Below are 15038 nucleotides of genomic sequence, written 5' to 3' on the forward strand. Positions count from 1 at the left end.
TGACTCTTTAAAAGGAAATCCTACAAAGTGCAATTAAAGCAGTGCTGTGCTGTTTTGTCTTAAACAATGGAAAGTCCCGGTCAGCCTGGACCGTGACTTGAATCTTGAATGTTTCTACCCACGCGCTCCGCATACTATTTACTCAAACAGACTGCTGTTGTGATGTCTGGTTGGCACAGAGATGCTCATAAAGTTTCACACTTAGTTCTTCTCTGGTCTATAACAACTGGTGTAAAATAGAAGAGATCTCAGCCTGAGGGCCGAGTGAATCAGCTGTTGTGTTATCTAAGAGTTTGCTGATATTTTGTTTGATAAGAACAAAGGGGATGCAGTAAGGAGGGGAACAAGGGAGGCAGACAGAGATGGGTCAGGACTGTGACAGTCCTTGGAGCAGAGTCGGCCTCTGTCTGAGAGGGACAAAAAAGGACAGGGGGGGGGGGTGCCTATTTAGCACTGCTTGTACTAAATAGGCACCAACATGCACACATAGTAAAACCCCTGTAAGAGAGTCAAGCCTGCATCTATCCATCATGAAACTTCTCCTTGCATGACTCATTTTTGCCTTTTTGTTATGTCCCGCCCTAACTCTCCTTTTTACCCACACCAGCTTTTCCCCCTTTCTTTCTAGAACTCAGTCCTCTTTACCAACATAGCAACATTTCACATCATTCATTTACATCTCAACAACATTAAAGACATCCATACTAAAATGTTCAAACCTTTATGGATGCATGCGCGTAGAGCATGTCCTCCAGGCTGAAGTGGCAGCAGTGGTTGAGGTTGTTCCTACAGAACTCCTGCACCAGCTGGAGGTTGTACAGACTGTCAGCCAAAGACATAGTCTCCTTGAGGCAGATATCTGCTCAGCCAGGGGAGGGGTCAGACACACAAACACACAAGGGAGGGGGAGATTATAAAGGCCAGGCAGGAAGACGAGGAAAAGATAAGGCAGAGCTAGTGTTTAAAAAAAGACAGGATCAGAAGAAAATTACCCTACAGTATATGCTCAGATCTGTACCATGTGCCTTAGTAGATTTGAATAAGTCAGAATCCCTCAAACCTTTTATGACTCAAGTTTTCAAACTGTCCTAGACTTCTTCTGGATGAATCATCAGCATTTCTATCCCCTGACTAAATGTAAGGCCAGCCCCCCTATGTGTATCATTTCTGATTAGAGGATACCAGGGACAGACATTTGAACATGTAATTTTGTACTTCACTGTATTCTGATGAATCAAGCAGCCAGTACATAAACCTAAATGAGGTTTAACTCGCTACCACATCTGGTCCACATGTGTAACAGCTCCCTGTGAACTTCATTTAATCCCATGAGAATCTCACACTAGAGTTGTTTATCTTTGAAATAGCAGCCAGTTACTCCTCCAACGGTTCTCTGTCACTGAGCCCTCATGACCAATCACAGCCTGACCCCGGGCATTTTTAGAAACAAGGGCGCAGTCGAGCTGAGAGGAAACAAGCCTTTCTCTCACTTTGTCTCCTACTCATTCTCCATGTCTGGGCTGACTTCTCTTTGAGTCATAGCGTCTTTCTTAGGTCAATATAAGCAACATCCTCCATACATGTCTATCACGTAACCAGTGGATCAAAACAGGCTCCTGCAAATCTTGATTGTGATGTTCTTTTGAGATAAGGATTAAAGTTTTACATATTTTCACAAAAAGGCTGCTACATTGTAATCAAGAGGGAGTTTTCTTATTATATATATATATATATATATATATATATATATATATATATATATATATATATGTTTAGTCATTATTATGGGGAGCAGAAAAGAGCTCTTTGTCTGTCTCAGTGAAGACTGAAAATCATTGTGGTTTCCTCATTGTATGCTCTTTCTTTCCTATTTCTAATGGAATGACTGTACTGACGGTCTTTATGGTTGACTTTTCAGGACGATTACAGTGATAGAGGGCGTGTGTCTACTGAGCTCATCCAGTTACAGGTTTAGGTCCCATGGTCCCACCTTCCAGTTTGACGGCCTTTGGGCAGTAGAAGTGCAGCAGGGTGGTGAGGGCAGAGCCGTCAGTATTGTCCTTCAGCAGGTTCTCCACCAGGGGGAGTGATGGAGGGTTCCTCTGCTGAGCTTGCTCCTTCCTGTAGCGAGCCTGAAACCATGGCAACGACAAAAAGATATCACCTATATGTGTCATCAAGGAGGATGTGTAGAGTCTGCTCTCTGGTTGTCAGTGCAGACACACCTTTATCTGCATGCACCAGCGTGCACACACACACGTACTGTAACTATCACACACTTCCTGATAAGTGTTAATTAAAGGTATTCCAGGCATATGGTGGGCTTCAAGCTGTATTTATATAATACAGATTACATGTATCATGCAAATAATTGGATAACTTCAAGACTGAAATAGTCATCTTGCTTATAAATGCATCACAAGAAGGCAATCACAACATTGCAGCACTATAGCGTACTCTATGATTGCTTATGTGAATGTGGTTAGTACTCTAAGTGGTGAGGTGTTAGTGGTGGGACTCTCTATTGTAAGAGCAGAAACTGCTACATGTACTTGAAACTCGATTTCACAGATAATCATTTTGGAAAAGCATCCTTCCTGCCTACGGGCATCCTTTGTGTCTCGCTGGAGCTGTGAAACTCACAGACACACCACTGCATGTGTCTTTAGGGTTAAAGTACTCCCAGTTATACCATAAACACATACGAGTGGTGTCTCACATGCGACATGATGAAAGCTTGAATTCACGCCAGCTGTCATTTTCTGAAGGCCTCTTAGTCTGTGCATCACCTTCTAAGGAAAGCATTTTGCTCAAAACTCTACCATAGATAGAACAAAGCTAACTAAAACAGGAATGTCATTTTTAAACTGAAAAATAATGAATTCATTTTTTTTTTTTTGGATTCGATGATCATGCTGTAACCTGTATGCTCTTCAAGGTATAGTTTTACCCTGAAAGTTATGCAGGTTTGAAATAGTTATTTTATCAATAGCTAACTTCCTTGGGATGTGGAGACGAGGGTCAAGGTGGTGTGGGGTGGGAGGTGTTTGACCAATGCATGATTGGGCTCAGGGCCACATGCAATGAAAAAAGAATTGGAGTGAAGGATGATTAGGGGTTTATTCTTGCAGGTTTGGGATTGGATAAAGAGGAGGTTGTTTGTGAAGTTCTTCAGGATGGATGGACTTACAGGTACTAATCTCCAGTACCATTTGCTAGGAGACTTGATGTCGGATGATGATTGGACAACAACAGGAGAGAGAGGGAGAAGAGTTAGGCCAAAAGCAAGGAAATAGGTTTTGTTGTAACACTGCTACAAACTGTAGAGTAAACTTTGAAGCGAACCCTCTCTCTCAACAGTAGAAAGAACCAGACAGAGTATGTGCTTAGCCTCTGTGAAGGCGTGTTATGATATATGTCCAGACCACATTGACTTAAGTCTTGTATATTTATCCAACCAGAAGTTTGTAAAGATGAAGAATATCGAACGAAAGGAACCTATAGTTCATGTTTTTTCTGTCTCATCTACTTAATGCACACAGTTTTTCCTAATAATTAATCCCATTAGATCACCTGTTTTTATAAAAAATAGAAAAATCTCAATTTGTACAGTTTGGAAACCCTTTTGAATAACCCTTCTGAATGTAAAAAAGGGGCATTTAAACTTTACTACCTTAGTGGAACTGCAGGAAGCTACAAATGTAACCAGATTAATGCAGAGCTTTTTTGTACTCATACAAATAACCAGCTGGTCCACTCATGCAGGTATGTAAGCACAAATATTCACGTAGTATCCACATACAAAAAATGCTAAGATCTCAGTCACAAGACCAGATATTGACATTTTTCACACCATACCAGAATAGAGAAGACTTTCTGCGAAGTGTCTTGTACTGAGAAGAACTCATCTGCCAGTGTGTGTGTGTTCGTGCCGGCATACATGCGTGTGTATGTGTGAAATTGCCTGCTCAGAGATTGTCCTGTTTAGTGAATAGACTTCTGTTTAGTCTGATTATGCAGAGAAAGGGCTCTGTGATGGAGCGTGGAGTAAGAAAGCAGCTGACTGACAATAAGCAAGCAGCGTATTCCTCTTCCCTCATTGTAACTTGTTGCCTTTGATAAAGACTGAGTGTGTCTATGAGAGTCAATCTGGGATAGGTTGTATTCACCATGTACATTATAAGTACATTATCAGCCCTCAGAGCTCAGAGTACGGCAGACATTCTTCCACTTTATGAACACAAAAATAGGTGATGGAAGAGAGACAATTCAGTAAGAAACTCCCACAGCAGATAAAAGTGCCTTTAAACTTAATTAGTGACTCATGACATCCTGAAACTTGTTGAAGAAAGAGGGACATTTTACAGCCTAAAAAAAATCTCAACAGTGTTAAAGTACTTTTCATCTAATTTATTAAATCAATAAGTCATCGGACACTTTGGTTTATTGCCAAATACCATTAATTTCAACTGTAAGTTGTGTGAGACAACATTAGCATGCTAAGATGCTACATAAACAAAACAATGCACTATAACCAAACATAAACTAGTTACAGTGTTGTCCTGTTAGCGTTAGCATGTGTTGTAAAGCACACTCGTAAAGCAGCTAGCACGGCAGCAGACAATACCAAGATCAGCACTGCAGATAGCTAAAAGTTATTTTTGAAACCAAACATGGCAGTAATGACAGTCTGCTAGCAACACATTCAATTCAATCAAAGTTTCAATCAGTGGTATCCTCTTTGAGTTTACATTGAATTGAAGGAAGTATATCTATTCATTTGCATGTGACTCAGCTGAAGTTTTATTGATGCCTGTGTATACACACTCAAAGGGAGATAATTGGAGAGTGTTGTGCTTTACCCTCTTGTCACTGTTTTTGTGGTGAGGGTCCTGACCCGATAAGCTCCTGTGATGTGGTTTTATGGTTAAGGGAGTGAAACAGGACAGTAGCTGCACGCTGCATGTGTTTTGTCCCTGTGGATCGACTCATTGTGTCACACGGCCCTTACATAACCACGAGGCCTGCAGGACGACAACACTGTCTCTGTCTGTCACCGACTGTCTTCTGCTACAGCTGACAAAGTTCCTGGCTGTCTCTCTCCATGTTCTCCACCCATGTGTTATTTCTCCCATTACACTCTCTTTTCCTCTCTCTCTCTCATTCCCTCTCTGTGTGTCATCCTCTCTCCTTTTTCCTCCACCCCTCACATTTCTTTTCCTTTCTCCTCTAAAAGCAGCGCTGTGATTCTTGCCAACATTTCTCTGCAGCTGGCCTGAGACTGAGCTCATCTGTTTCTCTGGTTTACTGAGCAGTGTGCACTGTTCTGTAGGCTAATGTGTTCCCTGTTTATATCATGTGTTTCTACATGTGCCCTGTTTGGACACAGACATGTGCTAATGCTTAAGGGTAAAGTAGTAGACAAATTTAAATAGACTGTTACCAGACTTATTTAGACAACAATAAGACACAGCTCGATGATTTGGGAAATAAGCTGTTTGAAGACAGCTAGGACAGAATAAGTTCTGTGCTAGCTGCTCTCTCTCTGTCTCTCTGTCTCTCTCTGTCTCTCTCTCTCTCTCTCTCTCTCTCTCTCTCTCTCTCTCTCTCTTGTTAACACCTTCTTCAGGTACTCCTGGTTATATTGCCAAGCTAAGCTAACCTCCTGGATGTAGCTCAGTTCTTCACATAAAGGAACACTTGAATAGGAAATTAATAGGTAGAAAAAAATTTAGATAAAGAAGGAGTTACTAGGAGGCCTACTTATGAGGACGTACAATTTAACTTTTTGTAAGCAAACAACAGATGAGTACACTAACTGGACACTCATGCCAACAATGTCTAAATCTAAATAATTTATACATTTCAGTGAGTGTGTAAACTTAGCAAAACAAATATGACCTTAAATGTCAAATGTTAATTAAGTGAAGTTAGATTTGCATTGAAAGAAACACACATGTTGAATTATTTCTGTAAACACTCCTCTTTGCTTTTTTTTTTTTTTGGGGGGGGGGGGGGGGGTACTTAAAAGGGATGGATGTTTTTGCATATGTGCTTGTGTGTGTGTTCTTACTTTATGTGTTGCTGAATTTGAATCCTGGTATGAAGCCTCTCTCAGCTTTTGCTCCTCAACAAGAATGTCCTTCAGGTGTTCATTCACCTGGAAATAGAGACAGACAGGGAGAGAGATATCAAGGTCACATTTCAGAAAAGAATTTTGTGCACACTGAGACTGAATGGTGAGTCTGTGTTAGAGGGCCCAGAAACTTGAACATGAGAAAAAGAGGGCTGCACACATCAGAGAAAACTTTTGGGCACCTCCTCTTCTTATTGGGCAGCGATGCTCAGTATTACTGAAACTTGGACACAGAACTCAGCTGACTCAAGCAAAATGAAGAAAGAATTCCAGAGATGACTCTAATTATAGTATTTCCCCTGAAAACACCACCTGTCTTTACAGTTACTATTTCCTTTTTTTTCTTACTTCAAAAGGTCTATACAAACAGTGATGTAACATTTTGGCCTCAGGACGCACAAGGGTGCATCGGCCAATCACAACCATGTCGCGGTACATCACACAGAGAGCTCTCGTCTGCTCCGTTTTATATTGTCTGTAATGAATCCTGCATGTGTAACTTTAGGGACCGAAGTACTGACCAGTGCGAAGGACCCTATTGAAACCCAAATGATTATTTTTATTTTGCTTTTGGGCTTGAAAAGGCAACAGCTAGAACGTGAGCTTTTTCAAAAAAGAATGACAGCAATCTAGCTATGGGTTTGCATTTTATTACAAGACACTTCATATTAGGTCAAAAATCCCCTTAAACGCTCCAGCAAGGTCAGTTTAAGTTACTATGGGGGGGCGTAATATTCTGTAAGATCGTGATTATACTAAAGATGATAACAGAGACTTAACTACTGCCCTTTTGAAGCTTTCAGTATCTGAGATCTGAACTTAGCCTTTGTGATCCTGCTTTCACAAACCACCGGAGGTTAGGTTAAGTCAGTTATCTCTGGGTAATCTCTCTGACACCATTAAATGAATTTCTTCATCTACTTTGTCTTGGAAACTTATACAATATAAAACCTGAAGAGCGTGACAAACCTTCCCTTTTGTGTCTTCTATTTTTGGAGTTAAACAAAGAACCTTGTGTCTACTGCTGAGAAAGACTCAGGGATCTGTACAGCAGCTAACCTCTGACATGAGAAAGCACATGTCCTTGTGGTCGTGTGTTCACACAAATGTGCTCCAATCTGTTTGTGTACCTTGTTGATCCAGGTTGTGATTGCGTCCTCTGTGTCATAAGGCAGCTCCTGAACGTTTCCGTCACTGTGTGAGGGATCAGCGGAGGAGTACCTGTTGATGCAGGACATCACCCGCTCCACGCTCACCATCTCCACAGTGTACGCCATCATCAGGGTGTCTATGAGCGCCAGGTGGGAACTCTGCAGAGACAAATAGCAGCATTGACAGGGTTATCTTTAAAGCTCCAGTAACTTTACTTCTCAATAATTAAACTGACAATGAAAAATGTTGCGCTTCAAATGTCTCTCTGAGCTTTGCACTTCAGACTAAGTCTGCACTATGAGAAACATATGCAATGTGCTATAATTCTGGTCTATACTGCAATTATGATATATGCATTGCGATAAAATAAATAAGAGTGCATCTTTGCTATAACTTACAGTTTCTATGTCAATCTGCTGTTCTCCATGTATTACTCAACTATTTTTTGATAACTTGTGAATTGATACAGAGTTACAGGAAATAAATAGTGGAGCAGACAATATGCAATATCACAAAATATACATATATTGTAGTAGTTCACCATTAATAAACTAATTACCACACCTGTAAAAGATACACAGCCTAAATTCCCTTCACACCTTTCCTTTTTTGCTCACTGATGAAGAACAGACTTTTTATTTCTGCGCAACTTCAATTTCTCTTTCCTTGTGAATGTTTGCGTTCACTTGTGAGATTGATAAAGCTTTAAGTGCAATTGTTTGTCATGTAAGCATGACCTCTCATGTGCCACATACACTGTTGCTTGTTTGATATGTAGTAAATGGGCATCTTAAATTAATCTACCCACAGACAACACGTCATGCTTCAAACTGTCTGTCTTGTGATTTAAAGGGACAGAGGACATTATGCGGACGGCAGAGAGCTGCAAAGATTTGAGCAAAATGTTTGAAGATGGTCTTTATGAGATAAACCTCTCTTGTCTCATGATCTGAAAGCACTACACTCTCTGACATGTCTCCGTGTAGAACTTGTTTTGTGTTGCACACTCTACCTACTCTTTAGTCACTGACTTGTATGTGTTTTTAGCAGCCATCAACACTGACACAAAGCTCGACATTCTGCTGGCCTTTCTAATCCCATTCCAGGCAGGTCAGACCAACAAGACCTCCCTTTCCTTTTCCTGTTAGACCACAGGTCTGCTCAGAAACACTTATGCTCCATGTGTTGGTTGTGTATGTGTGCTTGTTGCTTACCTAAGCATCTGTCTGTGTTTCCAACTTAACTAAACAAACACCTGAGTCAGGGGCTCCGTGACACTCGTCCCAGTGGAGCCAGGACTGTCAAGCACAGGCCTCTATTTAGAACCACCAAGTTAGTGTGACCAACAAACGTCAGCTTCCATCTACAACTCTGGTGCTACTGGTGACTAACGTAAGCCCTCACACTTGTACAAATGTGTGTATGTACGGAGGATGTTAGAAGCAAATATATCCAGAGGAAAAGTGCTGAGATGCTGAAAATAACCAGTGTTACATTATGTCAGGTAATATCGGGCCGTGTTTACATGGACAGGAATTTGTTGCTAACACAGCAATGCAGGCCGCAGGACATTGCAGCTCGAGCAAAGGACAATTTGTAAGGCTACAATATTTTCAATGTTCATTTCTTGTGATGATTGTAAATTGTAAATCCTATACAACATTTAATCAGCAACAACAATCAAAAGACATTCAGGATTGTTTTTTGAATTGATGGAGGGAACAATCTACATGCAAGTTTGAGCCTTTGATTGGAGGGACAGTCATTTTCATTCTTTGTAATAATATTATGTACAGTATGTATGTAAAGACAAATTCTTACCTGACCTATCTAAAGATGTGAGGTATGTTATTCTCCATCTGTCGTGTATTTGAAGTGGCTCTAAACAAAAGACAGGTGTACTACAAAGCCCGCTATTTAACTTTTGTTTGTGTCTGCAGAGGACGCGTTCCTGTATCTTCAGGATATTGCAAACATGTTTGACATAGTGTACATTCTCCTCCAGAGGTCCGGTATGAAATCTGTCTGACAGCTGGACGGACAGACAGACAGACAGACAGACAGACAGACAGACAGACAGACGATGGAGAGACATGTCAAGCAGCTTAGACTGCAGCGTGAAATCCAAAGGAGATCATTTTAGTCAAAACTTACTGAGCCATTTCTGTGATTGAGGATTTTTTTTTAAATGAATTTGCATTAAACCCTTGAATCTTTCATGTAGGTAAGAAGCTTGTGTAGGTGTGTGTGTATGTGTGTGTATGTGTGTGTGTGTTTATATGTACACGTATGTGAGTGTTCCGATCTCTTGCAAGAGAGGTTACATGAAATATCTTTCTCTTTTACATAAGTGAACATTTGCATTCTAAAAATGGACCAGAATTTCTTACATCAATTGATGGAAGAGGATTTTCACTCACTTAACAAAAATGTTGGTTTCTTTTTCTGAATGAATTAAATAAAAATGATCAGGGGACTATTGATAAAGAGCAAAAATTAATGCATTTTATTGTCTTTCTAATGAGACGGCATCATAATGATTATATTACTTATATTTATGAATATAACTTCAAATAGAAAACACAATGTATCATGGTTAAATGTCTGTTTATTCACAACAGATAAATGACAATGTGGGAATTTAAAAATGGCTGAAAGGCACTTTGGATAAAGCCAGGCGAGCTGTTTCCCTTTGTATCCAAATTAAAATGCCAAGCTAATTACAGAGTAATTTAAACACTCATCAGCAGAATCAATCTAATAACATATTTGATATTCTTCCTGTGTATTTTGCGTCGGATTGTCAGTTTCCAGGTTTCTAACATGTATGTGTGTATGTGCATACAAGTCAGAGAAGAGGAACAGGCAGAACTGTACTGCTTATATATCTACCCTCTTCTCATATCCACTAATGTTGACACTACAGCAGGATTTAAAAGTCATGTGCTGTCTATTATCCCCTCACAGAGACTTTTGTGAGCGTGCGTGTGCACGAGTGCGTGTGCATGTGCAAAGACGCAAAACACCCCTGGTTACAGACACGCCTTATAAGGTCGTGGACATGGCAGTGTCTGGTCATAAAGAGCGGCAGAGAACTCGTGCACAATATCTACCACAAGCATCAGCCGTCAGACCCACGACTGTTGTATGGCTGCGTCTGCGCCTGTGTGCCCTTGATCAAAGGCATCTGTAGGAAAAGACTTTACAGCTGAGCAAACAGATAATAAAAGTAACCTTGTTCTGCGCAAACACCACAAGTGTCCTTTAACACAGCTACACACTGTTAAAGGACCTCCATCAGAGCAAGTTAAAGGTTATCGTTGTACAACTTTACACACGTGTGTCACTTTTCAGATTTTGTCGATGTCTGTGATGCATTTGTAAAAAAAATGAGCGCCTTAGCTTTTTTTTCCCTCATACAGTACATGCATTCAGAAAATCCTCCAAATCTGTCAACATTATTCTGCAGAATGCTTTTCGATGAGGGGACACACCCCTCTGCAGGAAAATTCAATTACCACTACGCCTTTCTCTCCTCCGTCACTTTGTCGCCCCTGTGTTTTAGCACTTCCATGGCAGAGCGAGTGAGCATGTGCGAGACAGACGAAAAAAACAACAACAAGGAAACAGGAAGGTGAAGCTTAGAAGGACACAAAGGTCCTCTGCACACTGCTAGATGTCTGACAGGAGTTGTGTGTCCGTGTGTGTGTGTGTGTGTGTGTGTGTGTCCGGGTGTGTGTGTGTGTGTGTGTGTGTGTCCGGGTGTGTGTGTGTGTGTGTTAAGAGAGAGAGAGCTTATTTGTGCGCCAGACGTGCTTCGACTCACTGAGACCCCACCCACCACAGTGCTGCAGTAGTGAACATCACGTCCTCCTCTGTCCTCCTCTACTCTACTAAACCCTCCCTACTCTGTATGTGCTCCACTCTCCTCCTCCCCCTGTTTTACTCCCCCTCCTCCTTCCAGATGGTCATATTAACATTAGACGCCAAAAGGGCAATACCTTACCCTCCTTCTCCAAGTTTTCTTCCCGCCTTTTCATTCTTCTTTCTTCTCGTCCTCCACACTCACCCTTTCCCCTCCTCTCTTGCTCTGCTTTCCTTCCTCCATGTGGATTGAAGCCACACGGCAGCTCCTTTACTCCATCTTTCCTCTTTTTCCCTCCTGCTCTCCCTCTCTCACCCCTTACCCTCCTTTCCCTCCTCCCTGACGTGAGTTATCCCTCTCTTGCACATGATTTGGAAAAAACATGAGGTCATCATTTTCTCTGCAGATATACCATAACCCAAAAACGAAAAGCCTCAATTTAAGACTGAAATTAGCCTGCTGACTCCTCAAATACACACACACACACACACACACACACACACACACACACACACACACACACACACACACACACACACACACACACACACACACACACAGATAGTCCCTCTGCTTTAAAGAACTATCAGCTAAAACAGAAAGAGTATATAAGAATGGTCAGCTCACAAACTGAGTGGCTGTTTAACACAGTTGAAGGTCAACAGTCAAAGGGAGGCTCCATTTGTCTGCTTAACGCTGCCACTGAAACTGTCCACTAAATCACAGAGACAAGTAGACACATGGAGAGACTTACACTGGGCTCCACATGCATGTGTTGTTTGTGTAAAAGGATGTGGGATCATTAAGCTTTGCACCTTATACTGCCCATCACTCCTCCGCCTTCATGACATCCTCAATCAATGTAGCGCGCAGTAAACCGAAAACATAAAAATGTTTAAAATGTCTTTCACAAGTGACTCTGAATCCTCCTCTGAGAGCTGAGGAAGTACCATATGCGTGCATCGGATTTTTTAAATAAGTAGCACAACCTTAGAAAATGAAAGATGAGTGGTGGGTTGATGAAATGTGCTCAAGCTTAAATGAATTATTCAGGAGATAACAGCATCTCATTTAATCCACAAAGATAGAGTTAGGATGAGACGGAGGCAGAGGAGAAGCAAAGACTAAAAAAAAGAGCTTGACAGGGAGAGAGATGAAGACGGAAGAGAGAGAGAGAGAGAAAAAGAGAGAGTGACAGGAGAGGGGAGGAAAGAAACAATGCAACAGACAGAGAGAGAGAGGGAGGGATGGAGGGAGGGGGAGAGATGGGGGGAGAGGGGTACTGCAATGCAGACACCTTTTGGCGTCAGCAGAAGTGCCCAGTCTCCAGCTTTGCATGGGCTCGCAGAGTGTATGCATCAGGCTGTCCCAGGCTCACTCTTGTTTCATTAGTTAAACAACACTGTTGACACAAGTGTTAAGAAGCTATCTATTTCTGACAGCGACACTCGTCCGTTTTATTAACTGAACAATCGGCTTTTTGATTGATAACTCTAATACCAGGAAATGATCTACTCAAGTGTTTACAGTTTGATATTTTTTAAGACAAAGAGAGATAAGCGTGAAGCCTCTCAGATGTGATTCTCTGATTAATATCTTTGTAAGCTGAACACTGCCGTGAAAATAATGCCACCCTGCTGATCCCACATTTCAGTTGGATTATTCATTTAAACCACATGCAGGCTATACAAGTGGCATAACAGAGTAAAAAAGGATATCAAAAAGTGTTTTTCAGTTAGTTTTAGTCACCCCTCGCGCCACGTTTACCGAACAAGCGACTGTACTGTCTGTTAGTAATTATCATTACTGGTAAGAAGTGTGTTTCTTTACTAAACGAGCTCGTACTTCTGAATCTCACAACAAACGTTCATATCACTGCTTGATAAATAAAACATGTACAAGACAAATGTACCATAGACTGTAAATATTAATGGACCAAGCCTAAGTGACGTTGTTATGGCAAGTTCATCAGCCACCATGCTGGATACGTGCCTTCGCCTTAAGCTAAGGACTTTGCACTTCCACAATGACTTTTCAAGATCGAAGGATGCCGCTTGTCAATAAAACATCAAGACAAATGTACGTCCAACGAAGTAGCTGCTCTGTTGTAAGAAAAACACAAAAAAAGTAGCAAGACTGCAGCGCAAGGCTTGAGTTGCTTAGCAACAGTCAAGTTTCAGTTCAGTTGTGGAAGCAATGGTGACGAAAGAATAAGAATCTGTTTAATAATCAATATCCTACAAGCTCATTAATGGATCTTATTACACAGAATTTATTCTGCACACAGTATTGACATCATAGTGCTAGAATATCTATTGATGGTGTGAGCTTAGGCATGTGGTGTTTACCCAGTGCTGTACAGTATAATGACACAGAGGCTGAACAGTGAGTAATGGGTTGCTATAGGAAACCCGTCATTAGCGGTTGTTATTCTCTCAACAGGACTTGGTTCAACACATAGAGCCATACACACAAGCACACTATCAAATAACTCAATTATGAATTCCTATGAGGGGCAAAATGCACAACTCAAAGTACCATCCAGTGTTTTCAGGGCCCAGAAACAATGTGTTGCCTAGTTGATTGACAGAGAATTATTAATTTATTGAATATGACATAGCTGGTTCAAATCTGTTTGTCTGCATTTCTCTGTGCACTCACCATGTGTATGGGCGTGCTGGTCAGGTCTCTCTCAGTAACCAGTCGGTCCTGGTCTGTGACATACAGGCCTTTCTGGGCCAGGGCCTGGATGACGGCGTTGTGTCCCAGTAAAGGTTTGACAGCATCACTGCGGAGGATAAGGCTCCCTGCCCGACAGTACAGCTCTGCAGACTGGAGCAGGCACGCCACAGGAGGCTTCAGGTGCTCCTGGTTGTACTGGTCCCTGTAAAGAGGCTCCACCAGCTCCTCTGGTACTGCATCTGAGAGGAGAGAAGAAACACAAAGAAGGACAAGCTTTTCATTTTTGACCAATAGGCACCTAAAGTGAAAGCAGTAAAAAAACGGCCTCAAATAATGACGTTGCTTTTCTTTCAGATTTGTCTGCAAGTTGTTGTTGCTATAGCTTACACTGTTGCTCAGAGCTTCACCCTCATGTCCACAACCAGCTAAATCTGTACTCACACAACCACAGTTTAATTTTGTATGTACATAAGTGTAGGTTAAAACGCAGGAGTACCTTGTAATCCAGTTACCTCATTCAGTAAATCTGATTTGAAGAAAATAGCTCAACTAATCACAACAGACATGCACACAATCACACACACAGCTACAGACTCTTTTTTTCTTTACTATTTTGTTATTCACCGCCTGACTCAAAGTTTTACTATGCTAGTCATCAATCAGTCACTGAATGACATACATTAAACAGCTATGTCTATCAGTGTATGTGACACACTTTTAAAACATTGTGTGCTGCTGATGAGTGTGTATTTCTGGTGTGTAGGGTAATTTCCTCTGGCTCACACTGAGGGAAACAAAGGACACTAAAGGAATCTACCTCGAAAAAAACAGGTTTCTTTAATCTTTACAAACAACAACAATGTGCAAGCAAAGAGATCAACCAAACTGCATAATAAAATTAAACACTTCAAGCTCAGCGCAAAAAATGTGTCCATTGAGAATGTGATCAAACCCCAGCAGTTTTCCAGAATCTGTGGTTAGTGCTGCTAACCCCTGAAAGAACAGATATTTAAAGCAACAGGCAGATTTTAAACCAAACTTTATAAGCTTTCCAAATTCTTTCACATTTTTGTCAGAATTTAGAAAAAGGTGAATAAACAATCTGTATATATAAGAAACAAGCCTTTGGGGAATCCAATATGCTAAATAAAGAGACATTTTTGATGAGTAATTGTGGTACTTTTAGAAATGGTTCGTTCTTCT

At 41.2% G+C, this 15038-nt stretch overlaps 1 protein-coding gene across 3 annotated transcripts in view; it reads right to left on the reverse strand.

Annotated features, from left to right (window-relative positions):
- Nucleotides 1–15038, reverse strand: part of camsap2b (calmodulin regulated spectrin-associated protein family, member 2b) — a 31968-nt gene that overhangs the window by 11668 nt on the left and 5262 nt on the right. For 2 of the 3 annotated variants that reach the window (XM_079348735.1, XM_079348733.1), the window contains exons 2-7: nt 13815–14074; nt 7267–7446; nt 6074–6160; nt 3191–3223; nt 1991–2132; nt 720–859 (exon numbers count right to left, since the gene is read on the reverse strand). In XM_079348735.1, the coding sequence (XP_079204861.1) occupies nt 720–859; nt 1991–2132; nt 3191–3223; nt 6074–6160; nt 7267–7446; nt 13815–14074 (842 nt within the window). The remainder of the gene's footprint in view (nt 1–719; nt 860–1990; nt 2133–3190; nt 3224–6073; nt 6161–7266; nt 7447–13814; nt 14075–15038) is intronic. The other variant, XM_079348734.1, reaches the window with a different exon arrangement.

Source organism: Symphodus melops (assembly GCF_947650265.1).
Source record: "Symphodus melops genome assembly, chromosome: 7".
NCBI classification, from domain to species: domain Eukaryota; kingdom Metazoa; phylum Chordata; class Actinopteri; order Labriformes; family Labridae; genus Symphodus; species Symphodus melops.